General features: G+C 39.3%; 1 protein-coding gene across 1 annotated transcript in view; it reads right to left on the bottom strand.

The window, feature by feature from the left end:
* Positions 1-15,707, bottom strand: part of LOC121411067 (basic leucine zipper and W2 domain-containing protein 1-like) — a 30,726-nt gene that overhangs the window by 12,732 nt on the left and 2,287 nt on the right. The window contains exons 2-6 of the mRNA XM_041603554.1: positions 8,569-8,638; positions 8,135-8,311; positions 7,431-7,540; positions 7,120-7,188; positions 4,078-4,213 (exon numbers count right to left, since the gene is read on the bottom strand). Of these exons, the coding sequence (XP_041459488.1) occupies positions 4,078-4,213; positions 7,120-7,188; positions 7,431-7,540; positions 8,135-8,311; positions 8,569-8,629 (553 nt within the window). The 5' untranslated portion in view covers positions 8,630-8,638. The remainder of the gene's footprint in view (positions 1-4,077; positions 4,214-7,119; positions 7,189-7,430; positions 7,541-8,134; positions 8,312-8,568; positions 8,639-15,707) is intronic.

Here is a 15,707-nt window from a genome sequence, read left to right as displayed (position 1 = left end):
TTCTCGCTAGCCTCGAGAGGCTTGAAAATTTCGAGACGGCGGCGCCGGAGCCTGGCGCTTCCGGGCAGCAGCAGAGCGGGGGTGGGTTTACACCCACGGAGCTGGCGGCTTCCTCGTCGTAGGAGCCGCCTCGTCTAGAGCGACCCCGTCACTCTCCGAGACCCCCAATTCGGCCGATTGAGCTCGGAGCGCCTGAAGAGGCGGGGCGAGAAAATATGGACTCCCTTGCTTCCTCAATACCCCCGCTCGGAGGGTAGATGTGAGGTAGATACTTGTCAAGCAGCGCCTGAGCGCTTACTGAAAAGTCGCCCGCGGGATAGGGGTTGTCCTCGTAAAGGGAGTCTCGCTCTATGGACTGAACCGGGAGGTTGTCCAGTAAGCGCCGGGGTGGCCCCGCGTGTCGGCTGGGACACGTGCTCTGAGATCGACGAAAATGCTGGAAAGCACACGCGATCTTGGGGCACCCGGTTAGTCGGTGCACTGGCTGGCGATTTAACAGAATCGCTCGAGGATTTCCCGGGTGTCTGGTGGTTATTGCCCACTTGTCTCGCTTGATGCTCAGGGGCATCAGCGGGGTGAGTAGACGTCGAGGGTGGGGTGAACCCGCACTACTCGAAAGCAGAATGTAGCAGCATGAATAGCTGTGACATCTGACCACCGACACAAGGGTCTGAAGGAGGGACGCCCATGGCAACAGGGCTGGCCGACCTCACCTTCGACCTCTTCTTCTTCGCGGCCTCCGCCGGTGTGGCCGGGGCAGAAGAAGGCACAAGAGGCACGGGTGATTTCTTACGATTTGCCGCCCCTGGCAGGGCGGCCGTCAACAACGAAACTTCACCCGAATCTGACGGGGTCAGATTGTGGTCACAGTCTGATGTGTGACGCCTCTCGCGGTAGCAGAATGTAGCAGCATGAATAGCTGTAACATCTGACCACCGACACAAGGGTCTGAAGGAGGAACGCCCATGGCAGCAGGGCTGGCCAACCTCTCCTTCGACCTCTTCTTCTTCTTCTCTTTCTGCGGGCTCCGCCGGCGTGGCCGGGGCAGAAGAAGGCATGAGAGGCACGGGTGATTTCTTACGATTTGCCGCCCCTGGCAGGGCGGCCGCCGACAATGAAACTTCACCCGAATCTGACGGGGTCAGATTGTGGTCACAGCCCGATGTGTGACGCCTCTCGCGGTAGCAGAATATAGCAGCATAACATGTATGACTGTAACATCTGGCCACCGATAAGAGAGTCTGAAGGAGGAATGCCCATGGCAACAGGGCTGGCCGACCTCTCCTTCGACCTCTTCTTCTTCTTCTTATTTTGCGGGCTCCGCCGGCGTGGCCGGAGCAGAAGAAGGCACAAGAGGCACGGGTGATCTCTTACGATTTGCCGCCCCTGGCAGGGCGGCCGCCAACAACGAAACTTCACCCGAATCTGACGGGGTCAGATTGTGGTCACGATCAGATTGTGGTTACAGTCTGTGTGACGCCTCTCGCGGTCAGGGGCTGGGCGATCTCTCCCGATGCTGTCAACGGAGGACGACTTATACGGCAGAGATCCTGACCTGTGCCGGGGGGAGAGAACCGCACTCTCCCTCCGGACTTCTGGTGACCCGGTAGCCGGTGGGTCGCATAGCCCTATGGGTGCTGCGGCGGCAGGACCTAGTTTAGGCTTGGAAGCCTTGGCTACCACTTTTTCCTTTGTCCGAGACCGTGGCACCACAGTCTTGGCCTTCCTTCTCTTAGCATCCGACCGCAAATTCGGAATGCTGATCGACGCACCCTCATACTCACCGCCGCTGGGCGCTCACCGCGGCGTCCCTCCTGCTCGCCTGGAGGCGGCCGACTTCTGTAACTTGCAATCGGGACGGTCCCCGTGGAGGGCACCAGGTCCTCTGGGGCTGTGTTAGTCCCATTCAAAGATACCTCTCTCTACCCTGAAAAAGGAAAAACAAGAATTTTTCTTTTTCTTTTTCTTTTTTACAAAGATCTCGCTTAGATTAAAAGTGGAGACCGGAGTGGTCTTTCCCTCCTCCTAAAAGGAGTTTGTTTGAGCAAACAGAACAAAACAAGAGGGGAGGGGTAGGGAGGAAGAAGAACCTAAGAATAGTTTAGGTATCTGCCTGTAAGAAAATAAAAAGGAGGTCGGAGACTTTGAAAAAAGAACTCCTACAAGGTTCCCCTACTATATTCTCTTTTTTTTTTGTGCCCGAAGGAAAAATTCGAAACAAAAATTCAAAAATGAATGCAAGTTCAGAAGAGAAAGAAGTTTCCACCTGCGAAGAAACACAAAAACAAGCATTTCAGAGCAGGAAGAAAAGGGATTGAGAGACAAATAATTCCTAGATAAGAGAAATTTTACGATAATTTCCAAGAGGAAAAAAAAAAAAAAAAAAAAGTAACCTCCTGTGGAAAGGTAAAGAAATTCAGAACAGGAGGAAGGAGGAACGTCTCTAGTAACGATTCCAAGAGGAAGAACGACACAGTAAATCCTCTAAGGGAATCGTAGAGCCCGCCTGTCGAAATAAAAAAATATATAAGACTAGGAGGGAAGAGGGAATTGAACGAAGAAAACAATTCCGGGACAGGTCAAAAAAATTTCTAACAGGAAGGAGACCCCACCTGTAAAGAACAAAAATTTTTTTTTTTTTTTTTTTAGGGGGATTGAATAACCAAACAATCATCAGGTATAATTGCGTAAGCCGAATTAAACAATCCCCGAAGCGTCTGTGAATAAAATATTAATCAAGAATTTTATTCAGAACAGAAAGGAAAAGGAATTGAGCTTTAGGATCCGCCTGTGAATAAAATATCAATCAAGAAATTTATTCAGAACAGAAGGAAAAGGAATTGAGCTTTAAGATCCGCCTGTGAATAAAATATCAATCAAGAAATTTATTCAGAACAGAAGGAAAAGGAATTGAGCTTTAAGATCCGCCTGTGAATAAAATATCAATCAAGAAATTTATTCAGAACAGAAGGAAAAAGGAATTGAGCTTTAAGATCCGCCTGTGAATAAAATATCAATTAAGAAATTTATTCAGAACAGAAAGGAAAGAGAATTGAAGAATTAATCAATCAATAATCAATCGAAAATCTTAATAAATCAATTCCAGAAAGCAAGGAAGGAACAGAGTTGAAGATCCCAACCTGCAAAAAGAAATAACAATAACACCATCGACAACAAAGTGTAGAGGCTGTCTAGAATTTAATTCAAAAACGGCACCAAAAGCCACCACGCTTTGAACGTGAAGAACAATAACCATGACAGGTGGTGAAGGCTTGCTGCCACGTAGGCAGGCCAAGCCCGGTGCCTCGCGAACGCGCTAGCGATGCGGCGCGACGAGAACTCAAACGTTAGAAAACAATTTAAGTGTCACCAAAAACACGTCTAAAAAGTCACGCCAAGTGTAAATTCTGAACACAATCTTACACACAAATGGAAAGATTGAAATTAAAAGGGAGAATGCACCACAGATAAGCGAAAATAATATACCAAAGCTCAAAAAGATTTGAGCTCTTAGGAGACTTATCTAAGCACGTCTTGACAGGTGGCTTGCCGAAAGCAAAAGAGGAAGATGGACGCTAGTTGCGCGGTGATCATGGGTAGTAAGCCTGAACGGGAGAGGGCGCGCTCGCGCTTTTTAAATCCTTGGGAGTTCTATTCGGGTATGGCAGTCCAGAGGGCTGAACTAGCAAATCAAGTAGATGTATGGAGTTATTGAAGTAAATTTGATTGATGATATTGAAATTATCACCAGATCTTTTCTGCCACATTGTGATCATATGTCAAAACTTTAGGTCATTTGCATTGCATGTGTAGGCAAAGGCTAAGTAGCATTTGTCTGATGATCTTTGACATTGCACAAGAAAACCCATGATGCACCATGAAATTCACTTGAAAGTCTGTACTGATATCTTCTCTCAATTTAAATAATTCATGAAAGCACACCATTTAGATAATATATATTATGGTTAGTTCTGTAAGGTTACATTGCATACATGTATGCTTGTGTTAGATCAGGAAAGAATTTACGCTGCTGGCGATACTGAAGTAGTGCAAATGGATGACCTGTTAAAAACTTACCATCTTTGACTAGATGATCATTGAAGAGATTTAGGAGGCATTTAGCATCTACCTCGTTTTCAGTCAGTAAGATGCTGGTAAACATTGCTACCTTTTTACGTTCCACCTCACTGAATCCCTTAAGGAACAGGATAATCTACAACAAAAATATATCAAAGCCATTATTAGTTAACCCTAATACTCCCAGGGTATTTCAAAGCTTGTTATTACCAGGGAGGGGGGGAAGCCCCCCTCTGAGATCTCGGTCACGGGTCGCCCGATTGCCTCAAAATTTTGTAAAAGGGTGAAGGATTATGGAATCTACAAAGTTGTATACAGTAGCTAAATTTACAAAGGCCCTTTTATTCTTTTCAATACATCAATTTATGTTAATTTATGCGAGAAATATATTTGGTATTTCTCACTAAATAAAGCCTCAGGAATAGCAATTTTTGGTACAAATGTCTTCCATCACTCCCTCGTCAATTCCTGAAAGAAAAAGATAGGTTGTGATAATTTTTTTAGTGTATTTTACAATGATGATACTTACTCGAGAAGTATTTACATAAATTGGAAAAAGCTCATGATTATGTCCATAGGGTTATACACAATCAAATAGAGAAATAGCAAAATTTCAGTGATATGTGTTTGGTAAACGTAATCTGACACCTAAACAGTAGGTCCGATCACCACCATAAATTTGGTATCAAAATGTGCAGGATGGATCAGAGGAAAAGCAATGAAATTTTGTTTTGAATATTGAGGAGTTAGGAAGTACCAACAAACTATATAGGCAGATACTACCGTAGAAACATTTTCAGAAACCACTGAAATTTTGAGGAGAGAAAAGATTAGTCTTGACTTTACAAAAATAGATATCAAAGAGTATACATTACAATATCACAATTGCCTAAATGAAGTCATGTGGGTATTTTCAGTAATGCTTTGAGGTTACAAGCAAGTAAAAGGGGGGGGGGGGAATAACATAATACTAACATTACAAATTATCAGACTAAGACCACATCATTTCGTTATTGAAAAAAGACTCAATCAGATGGTTAAATCTTGATTTAAAATTGGATTTGCTGTTTGACAAAGGTTAAAAGTAATCTAAAATGGGGCATCATGCTTAAAGGGGAATCCAACCCAAATATAAACATGTTTTTATAAGAAAAAAAAAAATTAGACAAGTTGATAGGTGAAAGTTTGAACAATATTGGACAAACAACAAGAAATTTTTAAAAGTTGTAAATATTGGTAATCACTATACTCATGGAGACTTCAAATTGGCCGCATATGGGATGTCATTGTGATGTAAGGCAAGGACTTCTCTTTCATGTACTCCACTGCATATTATGACTAAAATGTCATTGTTCACAAAAGTTTTATTTCAAATTATATTTTTCTTTTATGAGGACATTAAACAATATACCACCTGGGTTATATTTAGATTACTGCCCCAGGCGAGCGGGTACTTAGGAGAAAACCACAAATCCCTGATAATAAAGTACATGGCCTATGGGAAAGTTGTCCTTGCCCCTTGTCATAATTTACTTACCCAGTTGCCAATTTGGAATTTACATACTATTAGTGATCCCAATTTTTAAGCAGCTATAACTTTCTTATTGCTTGTCCGATTTCTTTCAAATTTTCACCATTCTGTTTAATTTATTTTGCTCCTTCCCAACACAACATTTTATGGCCAAGGCTGGATTCCCCTTTAAAATCAATTCTACGAGCCTAAGACTATGAATCAATAAATGCGGTTATTACCAGCGAATAAAATACACGGGGGCGCCGGCGAATTCGCCCCGGAATTGCCTAAAGTCGCCCTCGAAATCACCCAAAATCATGCTTTCGGGGGCGACATAAAATCTGAATGTCGCCCCCGAAATTATTGCCGAGCGATAACAATTCAGCGGCCCACGAGCGCCATATGCTCGAGCTCCGCTTACCATTTAAAAATAATCAAAAATCTGCACTCAAAATCATGAACAAGCCTTGGAAATAGCGGGGAGCACAGTTTCAAATTCCGAAGTTGAGTCTTTTTTCCATACCCATGGTATAAAAAAAAATCAACGTAACCGTCGGGAAACGGTTGCATGTATAGAGGTCTATAATGACTACCATCATGTGCAATTTCTGATGCACATTTTCCCCTACAGATATCACAATTCTGTGATAAAATAATTCGAATTACACAGGAAATAAATCCCAGAGTCTAGTAACCTCGCATTGGTGAGTTGTCATTCGGCTTTGCTTTTCAAAACGGCCTAGTTACATCGAAAATAACTTATCTTATTTGCTAATTATAACTTAAAAATCATTTGTTTTAGTTTTCTAGGGAATGAGGTAAATATCAGACAATAAATCATCAAACAAAGCTCCATCTATTTTACAAGGCCGGCGGGAGGCTCACGCATTGTACGCATTGGTGCTTATATACTAGCTAGCCAGTCTGAGCTCTGTCTCTCAGCCAGAGCTCTGGGGGACAATTCGCTCAGTAAAGGCCTCAATGATGGTGATTTTCTGTTTCAGACATAAGTTACATTTCGGGTATATTATTCAAAACTGCGAATAAAGTTTGATGATTTCTTCATCGTCATGTATATTTAAGTTATTAATGAGTTCATTTTCTTTGAATTTAGACTCCCCCATAGAGAAATGCAATTTTCATGGAGATCTGCTTTTTCAAAGAACTTCAGGAAAAGTTAGGGTATGTGGGCCTTTATTACATGGCCGAGTACAGGTATTGTACTGGAATAGATGGAGTAGAAATTAGATATCGAATTCATTTATATCCAAGTTCAACTCACAGTCACACCCATACAAACACACCCACATCCAAGTTTCTAAGCATGAAAAAAATAACTTAAAAAATCATACAATATTAAACAATAATAATTCATTTAAGTGGGTATTCCTCAAAATACAAAAACGTAGCATTTGAAAAGAGCCCCCAAAATGCAAAAAGTAGCCCCCAAGGGTAGAAATGGAGCCCCCAAAATTTTATGAAAAATTGAAAATGGAGCCCCCGAAAAAAAAAAAATCCCTGGTTATTACCTTGCTAAGTTCATCTTGGAGTTTCTTTTCGAGGTATTTAAAACGTCTGGTCACCTTGCTGAACACTTGCTGAATGAGGAAAAAAGAATGAGAATTCAAGTTACATGTATACTGCATTACACTGGTACAAAAGAGTAAATACAGTTTTGTGTCAATGACATACTACTGTAACGGTTGATGTCTTCCTCCTAAAATGCTATCTAACAACTTTGTTACCAAAAATTCAATGAACTTATTTAGCTTCATTTCAGAACTCCAAACATTATAGAAAATTAGCCTAACCAGGAACAGGGAATAATCAATTGACTTACCTCCCAAAAGTTTTGCATTGCCTTGACATCTTCTTCGGTGGTGAAGACGCAGACCTCGCTGCGGCAAACCTTGGTCTTATCCGTATCCTCTACTACTGATCCTCCAGGTGCTATAAAGGATGTAACATGAATGCATAGATGTGTGAATGAATTCAAAGCAATTTAATTAAGAATAGAGAAGGTAATACTAATTTGGATTAACCATTTTCATCCAAAGTAATTAATAAAGTGTAAAGACAAATTTAATTGATGGAATAGCTTACAAGACATGACACCCAATTTAGTGTAGCCCGATGCTGAATTCTGCATTAAAAATAACCTGCCATAAATGTAATCTCATGTTCTATCGTATGTCGACTTGTTCAATACTGTATACCGTATTTTGAAAATTTATCTTATCTGACATGAAGATTTACACATATTAAAGACCTAATGAATAATAGAAATAAAATCGCAAACTATAATGGGATTTACACAGAAGATTAAGATTAAGGAACGCTCTGTAATCTGTTTCTTTTTTTTTACAGATTCAAGGAGTGTATGTATGTGTGAGAAATAGGAATTTAATTTTAGGTCCTTGTCAACTAAATAAACAATAGGATACAATATTGGAAGATTTTTGTTTACCTAATACCATATTTCTCATTCTTTTCATCCTGAAGGTTTTTCAAAATCATAACATCATAACTCTTTTGGGTACATACCTAAAATACCACCAGCAAATAAAATGTCGAGAAGGGTTTCCCCATAAAGCCTGTAGTTCAGCTTATGGCCAGCTTCAACCAAGAATTTAGACACTTGTTCCAAATCTGTGCCAGCTTCGTTAAGTCCTTGTAGGATACTATCACGGAACCCAGTTGGGTCGTATTTCTCTTTCTCATCTATGCCAAAACAGAGATACAATGTCAAAGAGATGAATCACTATCAAAGCAAGATACTTGCCTAAAACATGAATGATAACCAAATCATTTGCGTAGAGGTTTCACTTTTCTCACTGATCAGTGATATTTTTTCTTTCCATGAGTTAATTTCTAATTTTGAAAAGAATGGAAGAGAGTCAGTGTTAGTTGTTAGGAAAAATAAAACAAGTAAAGTAAATGAAAATAAATTGGCAACATAGTGGAATTAGACAACTTACCCCTCTTTCGGGTCCGAGTTCGGTGCCCCGTGAGCGTAGGCTTTTGCTCCTTTTGACTCATAAAGTTTTTCTGTTGTAGGTAAATACAAGAAAAAGGGTATTTTTAGATGGTATTTATTGTAAAGAGATCCTTCTTTCTCCTACATGTATTATCTTTTCTTTCAAGTGTCATAGGTGTGCAATTTTTTAGACAAAAAAAAATCATGTGTGGCAGAAGTGCTACTTTGGAAATAGCCAAGATCAGTAGAGGATCCATGCGGGGGTGCAAGGAGCACATGCCCCAGAATTACCCATACATTTAATTCTAAACAAGTGGAATGCCTCTGGCCGTCTCACCTGCATCACGCGGTTCAATATAGCAGCAGTGCTGACTTTGAATACTACTCTAACTCGCACAAGATGTTCAGTGATACATGGTTACTCTTATGTCCACTTTTTATGAACTAGACCAACAAACTTACAGAGATATGATGGTTATTTAACAAAAAACCCCAACATTGCCAAAGTTCATTGACCTTAAATGACCTTTGACCTTGATCATGTGACCTGAAACTCGAACAGGATGTTCATTGATACTTGATTACTCTTATGTACAAATTTCATGAATCAGATCCAAAAGCTTTCAAAGTTATGATGGTAATTCAACAGATACACCCAATTCGGCCAAAGTTCATTGACCTTTGACCTTGGTCATGTGACCTGAAATGCGCACAGGATGTTCAGTGATACTTGATTACTCTAATGTCCAAGTTTAATGAACTAGACCAATAAACTTTCAAAGTTATGATGGTAATTCAACAGATACTCCTATTCGGCCAAAGTTCATTGACCCTAAATCACCTTTGACCTTAATCATGAGACCTGAAACTTGCACAAAATTTTCAGTGATGCTTGATTACTATTATGTCCAAGTTTCATGAATCAGATCCATAAACTTTCAAAATTATGATGGTAATTCAACAGATACACCCAATTCGGCCAAAGTTCATTGACCTTTGACCTTGGTCATGTGACCTGAAATGCGCACAGGATGTTTCGTGATACTTGATTACTCTAATGTCCAAGTTTAATGAACTAGACCAATAAACTTTCAAAGTTACGATGGTAATTCAACAGATACTCCGATTCGGCCAAAGTTCATTGACCCTAAATGACCTTTGACCTTAATCATGAGACCTGAAACTTGCAAAAAATTTTCAGTGATGCTTGATTACTATTATGTCCAAGTTTCATGAATCAGATCTATAAACTTTCAAAGTTATGATGGGAATTCAACAGATATCCCCAATTCGGCCAAAGTTCATTGACCCTAAATGACCTTTGACCTTGGTCATGTGACGTGAAACTCATGCAGGATGTTCAGTGATACTTGATTGACCTTATGTCCAAGTTTCATGAACTAGGTTCATATATTTTCTAAGTTATGATGACATTTCAAAAACTTAACCGCAGGTTAAGATTTCGATGTTGATTCCTCCAACATGGTCTAAGTTCATTGACCCTAAATGACCTTTGACCTTGGTCATGTGACATGAAACTCTCATTGGATCTTCAGTAATACTTGATTAACCTTATGGCCAAGTTTCATTAACTAGGTCCATATACTTTCTAAGTTATGACGTCATTTCAAAAACTTAACCTCAGGTTCTCACTTTGCTTCGCAGGTGAGACAAAAATTGTCATTTGTGACCACTCAAATCAAAATCCTGGACCTGCCGCTGCAGATAAATAGTCCTTCACAAAGAGAGGGGAAAAATTACATTTATTTGAAAATAAAATACCAAGTTCACTGAACTCGGGAGACTTTTGTCCTTAACACTCCAGAAACTTGTTGTTTATTCCATAACAATCTTCATTCTCAGCATAAGTTTCATTTAATTTGATTTAAGTATTTTCCAAATAATGAACAAAACATCAATTGTTATCCAGGTATTAAATTGAATCTGAAATTTCCTCTGACATTGAACGGTGTTATTTTGCCAATAATAAGCCAAGAATAAGTTTATTCAATCATTGATGTTGGCCTCCTTTTCTTGGAAATTGGAAAGAAAAACAGTTGTAATCACCTTCGAGATGGATTCATCGGGTATTACTGATAATGCAAAAGTTAATTCAGTTGCCTTATGAACAGTTGTGATACAATCTTGATTGAAGCTGATACCATTTTCTTTTTTCATGCCCAAGAAAAGGAGCCCAAAGTCCCCAAACTATAACTTATTTGCAAAATATGAATTTAGTTTGAAAGAAGGACACTGATTTGCTTCAATAGAATGACAGAGTAATTTGCTTCACCAGAATATGGCATTCAGGTAGATACATATTGATATTGATTGTTATGTGACATTAACTGTAATTAATCTTTCAAAGACAATATGGGAATATTCCATATTTTCTTTGAAGTATCCATCCAATCAAAATACTTTCAAGATAAGATGGTCATTTCATGGATGTAAAGATGTGAAACTGAAATTCATATTTAGGTCTAAACCAATGCTCGAAATTAGTGGTGGCCCAGGTCCATCAGGAATTCGCCTCGGGCAAACCAATAGTTTTGAAAGTACAATTTTTTTTCCTCCCCATTTTGCACACATTTCAGTTTTTACTTATTTTCTGCGAATCAAATTTTATTTCATGTTTGTTGGCAACTTTTTCTTTGATCTACACACAACTATACACACAAAGTTGGTACACAGTAAAATTTCAGGTGGTCGAGGGCACCACCAAGCCGTGCACGATGAGCAGCGGGCTAGGCTAGGCATTTGCAAGGCGAAGCAGCCTTGCATAGTCTCTAGGGAGCTGCGAAACAAAATCTCACGTCTAAGAAATCTTCCACACATTTTTGAAAATCTAAAATTCACACTTTGCACCAATGAAATGCCCTTTCATTAAAATCCATATTTGCTATAAAATTTTGGTGCATCCTGGTCATTTACAAGCAATAAAAGGAGGAATTATCACCTCTCTTTTGACTCAAAAGAATAAGTTTTTAAATGAATCAGCACACACAAAACAGATATGTGATTACAATACAGTCCCACATGTGCATTTGTGCGTGTTATAATAATTGGTTTCTTTCGAAACTCCATCTTTAATAGCGAAAAGAAACAAATAATTGCCTTTGTTTATAAATGACTTGTTATATCACTATTTAAAAAGTAAACATTAGGAGGACCTTTCATTGGAACAAGTGGAATGCCTCTGGCCGTCTCACCTGCATCATGCCGCTCACGCGGTTCAATATAGCAGCAGTGCTGACTTTGAAAACTACTCTAACTAGCACAAGATGTTCAGTGATACATGGTTACTCTTATGTCCATTTTTTATGAACTAGACCAATAAACTTACAGAGATATGGTTATTCAACAAAAAAAACCCAACATGGCCAAAGTTCATTGACCTTACATGACCTTTGACCTTGATCATGTGACCTGAAACTCGCGCAAGATGTTCAGTGATACTTGATTACTCTTATGTCCAAGTTTCATGAATCAGATCCATAAACTTCAAAGTTATGATGGTAATTCAACAGATACACCCAATTCGGCCAAAGTTCATTGACCTTTGACCTTGGTCATGTGACCTGAAATGCGCACAGGATGTTCAGTGTTACTTGATTACTCTAATGTCCCAAGTTTAACGAACTAGACCAATAAACTTTCAAAGTTATGATGGGAATTCAACAGATCAACAGAGGAAGGAATTTTCTAACACTTTTTCTTTAATCTAACTTTTGTCCCGTTTTGACATCACTGTATCCTACTTATTGTTGGGTTTTTTTTAGTGGTTAAAGTATATCCCTCCATTTGACTATGATAAAAAAAAATATGTTGCTGGCAGAAAAAATTGATAAAAATGAAAGGATATATAAACAAGATACACCCCCAAAGTATGACATGTGAAAAATAATTATATTTTTTGCATCAAGGTTGTATAAGCATCAATTGATCTATTTGGCATTTTTTTTATGCTTTTGGTCATGTTGCTCCATATCGCTAGCCACAGAAAATGTAAGTGGTTATGACTCTCGTCTTTCCGTGTGAGGGACATGGGTTCCATTCCTAGCCATAGTGCATTTTCCTTCAGCAAGAAATTTACACATATTGTGCTCATGCCACTTGAGGTGAATGGATACCCAAGCTAAAGTCGGGATAATAAAATAATAATAGCAAGGCCTGCTTGGAGATCAGTTTTCGGAACTGAAGTGGCGTATTATAGTGGGCAAGGCAGCCTAAATGTGATTTCTTTTCCTCTTTTGAATAATATTGTTATAAAGACATAAAATAATATTTTAAGTGATATTATTCTGTATTATCTGTAATTTCCCTTTTCCTTGATCTTCTTTTGTAACAATAAAAAAATAAAACAATAATATTCCGCATTTATATAGCGTTAAATACATCGGAACGACGTCTCTAAGCGCTTTACAGGTCTACATATTATTACCCCGGTCATCGAATCCTTGCATGCCCGCATACAATATATGCACCTTCTCCACTCCCTGGGGAGCATTCCAACAAGAGTTCCAAGACTCAATTGCTAGGCATACTACATATAGGCTTTCACATCCTACCGGGTACCCATTTAACACCTGGGTGGAGAGTGGCAAAGTGTGGATTAATGTCTTGCCAAAGGACGCTAGGCCATGGTGGGATTCGAACACACCTTTGCTACAAATAATAAGCCTGAAATTGCCACATTTTTATGAGAAAAAAAAACCTACAGGTAAGTTTTTCCCCAACATTTGTGTGTTTTGGGTACATGTAGAGCAAAGATATCTCAAATAAAGGTATTGTTTGTCACTGGTAATTTTTTTTTAATCCGAAAATGACTAGCCGGTGCTTTTAAAATACACTCTGCAAAAAAAGTTCTTGGACACTTATAAAAGTTAAAATATTCCATATAGATATTTGATTAAAGGCAAATTATTGTATGTCAACATGACCAGACAATATGTGAATAGTCATGCATGGGTGGTTAAATGCTTTAAACAATAGCAATGTTGGTAAAAGAAAATTGCAAGAAATGGCTACTGATCATGGCCATCCTGTAGGCATACATTCAACAATTTCAAGAGTTGGTTATCATTTGAACTGAATGCGTAGGGATGCATCATGAGATACATAATGAGATGGATCATTTGGACACTCAATTTCAAGATGAAGCTTTCCAACCAAGAGCGTGCAAGAGCAATACATGTAGGAATGTTGCAGCCTGGGCAGTCATTTAGACAAGTGGCTCGATATTTCCAAGTTTCATCAACAACAATTTCAAATTTGAACCAGCGGTATTTGGCTACTGATGAAGTTAGAGACCGCCCTATGAGTGGTCAACCTAGGGCCACCACCCCTGCAGAAGATAGGAGGATAAGGATAATTTTTTTTTGCTTATGCCAAGATACTGAAATTTGACATTTTTTCATCGACTAACTTGACTTAAAATTCCAGTGGAATAGTGATGCAGTCCTTCAAGTTTATAATTTTGTGGAGCTCAATACATCGCTCTCCTTATTTTTTTTAGGAGCTCAATTGAGCTCCTCAGAATCGCTCTCCTTGAGGAGCTCAAATCAATTCAAAACAATACATGTACAATAAATTGTAGATTTTTCATAACATCGTACATGCAATAGCTGTGTAGCTATTAATTAATCTGTGGTGAAATTAGGCCTGGGTCAATATGTTTACAAAATATCGCGCTCCTGCTAAAAAAATAAATAAATAAATAAATTACCGTAAGTAACGGTCTATAAACCGCACCTTTTTCTTGGCGAGATAGAAGCATAAGTCGGGGGTGCGGTTTATCCACGGTGACGGCCAGGTCTGAGCCAGCCCGTCGTAATCCCTCCTGAATATGTAAGACCTCTGCCAGTTCACAACACATCGAGTGGCCGGGCGTAGCCGTCCAGGGCAATGTCGTTTAAAGGGGTATGAGCCGCGGGTAATGGGAAGCGATTATTACGATCTCAATCAAATAACAAATCCATAACACACGCACCCACCTTCATGACACTAATTTTGACTTTATTCTCGATTCAAAGCAGCGAAGTTCCCTTGCTAAGTTCAAAGAGACGCCAAGCATATTACTCGGTAATATTTTGTCACAGCTGAGCGAGAATTGAGTGAGCTGAGAGCTTGCGTTGTATTGTGGTTATAGTGCGACTTAAGCTGGTGCTATTCATTTTAACCCCTTTAAGTCCCGTTTTGCGCCAGCTTTTTTTTTCTTTCCATGTTTCCATGTTTGTTTTTCACAAGATACCATGTACATGTACACCATCCCGTATCCAAAATTCATGCATAGACATCGAATGCTAGACAAATTCTGAAAGTGATTGTGAGGTTGTGATGCAAGAAATGTTAATGTTTCTTCTACGCCGGGAAAGACACAGATCATAATTTGATAAGATGTACTAGTTTGTACCGTATCGTAGTTTGCAATGTACAAGAACAACAGTGCTGTGTGTGTGTACACTGTGACTTTGAGGTGAGTGTGTAAGTCGCCAATATTGTCGGGACCTTTCTTTCTTTTCCGCATACCGCTAATCTCTTTGGATACTTTGAAATCTTTGACTTAGTTTTTGTTTCTTCGTACCTCAAATATGCATGTAAATGTGAGAATGGTATATATTTTTTTTTAGTCCAAAGTTGGGGGTGCGGTTAATCCATGGGTGCGGTTTATAGTCCGTTACTTACGGTGAATTTTTTTTTTAAAATTGCTAAAATTTCACACTTTGCATCTTTAAATCTTGTAAAATGTGAAATGTTAGCAATTTTTTTTTCTTTTTTTAGGAGCGTGATTTTTTGCTCTCATGTTTTTTTAGGAGTGCGGTAGGAGCGCCAGCACGATCGCGCTCCTCATCCAAGGACCAAGGTGGATAACTTTCTTTTCACTTTTAGAGTGGTATTTGACTTTAAGTTTGATTTTGTCGTTTAATGGATATTTATGCCACACAAACTTTCACAACTGAAAGAATGCCTGATCGTTTTCTTAGAATTTTCTTCTACTGACATTGCTATAGTTTAATGCCTATAACCAGCCATGCACTGACTGATCCATTTCTTGCAATTTTTTTTTAACTGACATTGCTATTGTTTCAAGCATTTAACCACCCATGCATGACTATTCGCACGAAAATGTCATGTCAT

The sequence above is a fragment of the Lytechinus variegatus genome, chromosome 3 (genome assembly GCF_018143015.1).
Source record: "Lytechinus variegatus isolate NC3 chromosome 3, Lvar_3.0, whole genome shotgun sequence".
NCBI classification, from domain to species: Eukaryota; Metazoa; Echinodermata; class Echinoidea; order Temnopleuroida; family Toxopneustidae; genus Lytechinus; species Lytechinus variegatus.
Note: the sequence above shows the minus strand (reverse complement) of the source record. Positions and strands in the feature narration are given on the sequence as shown.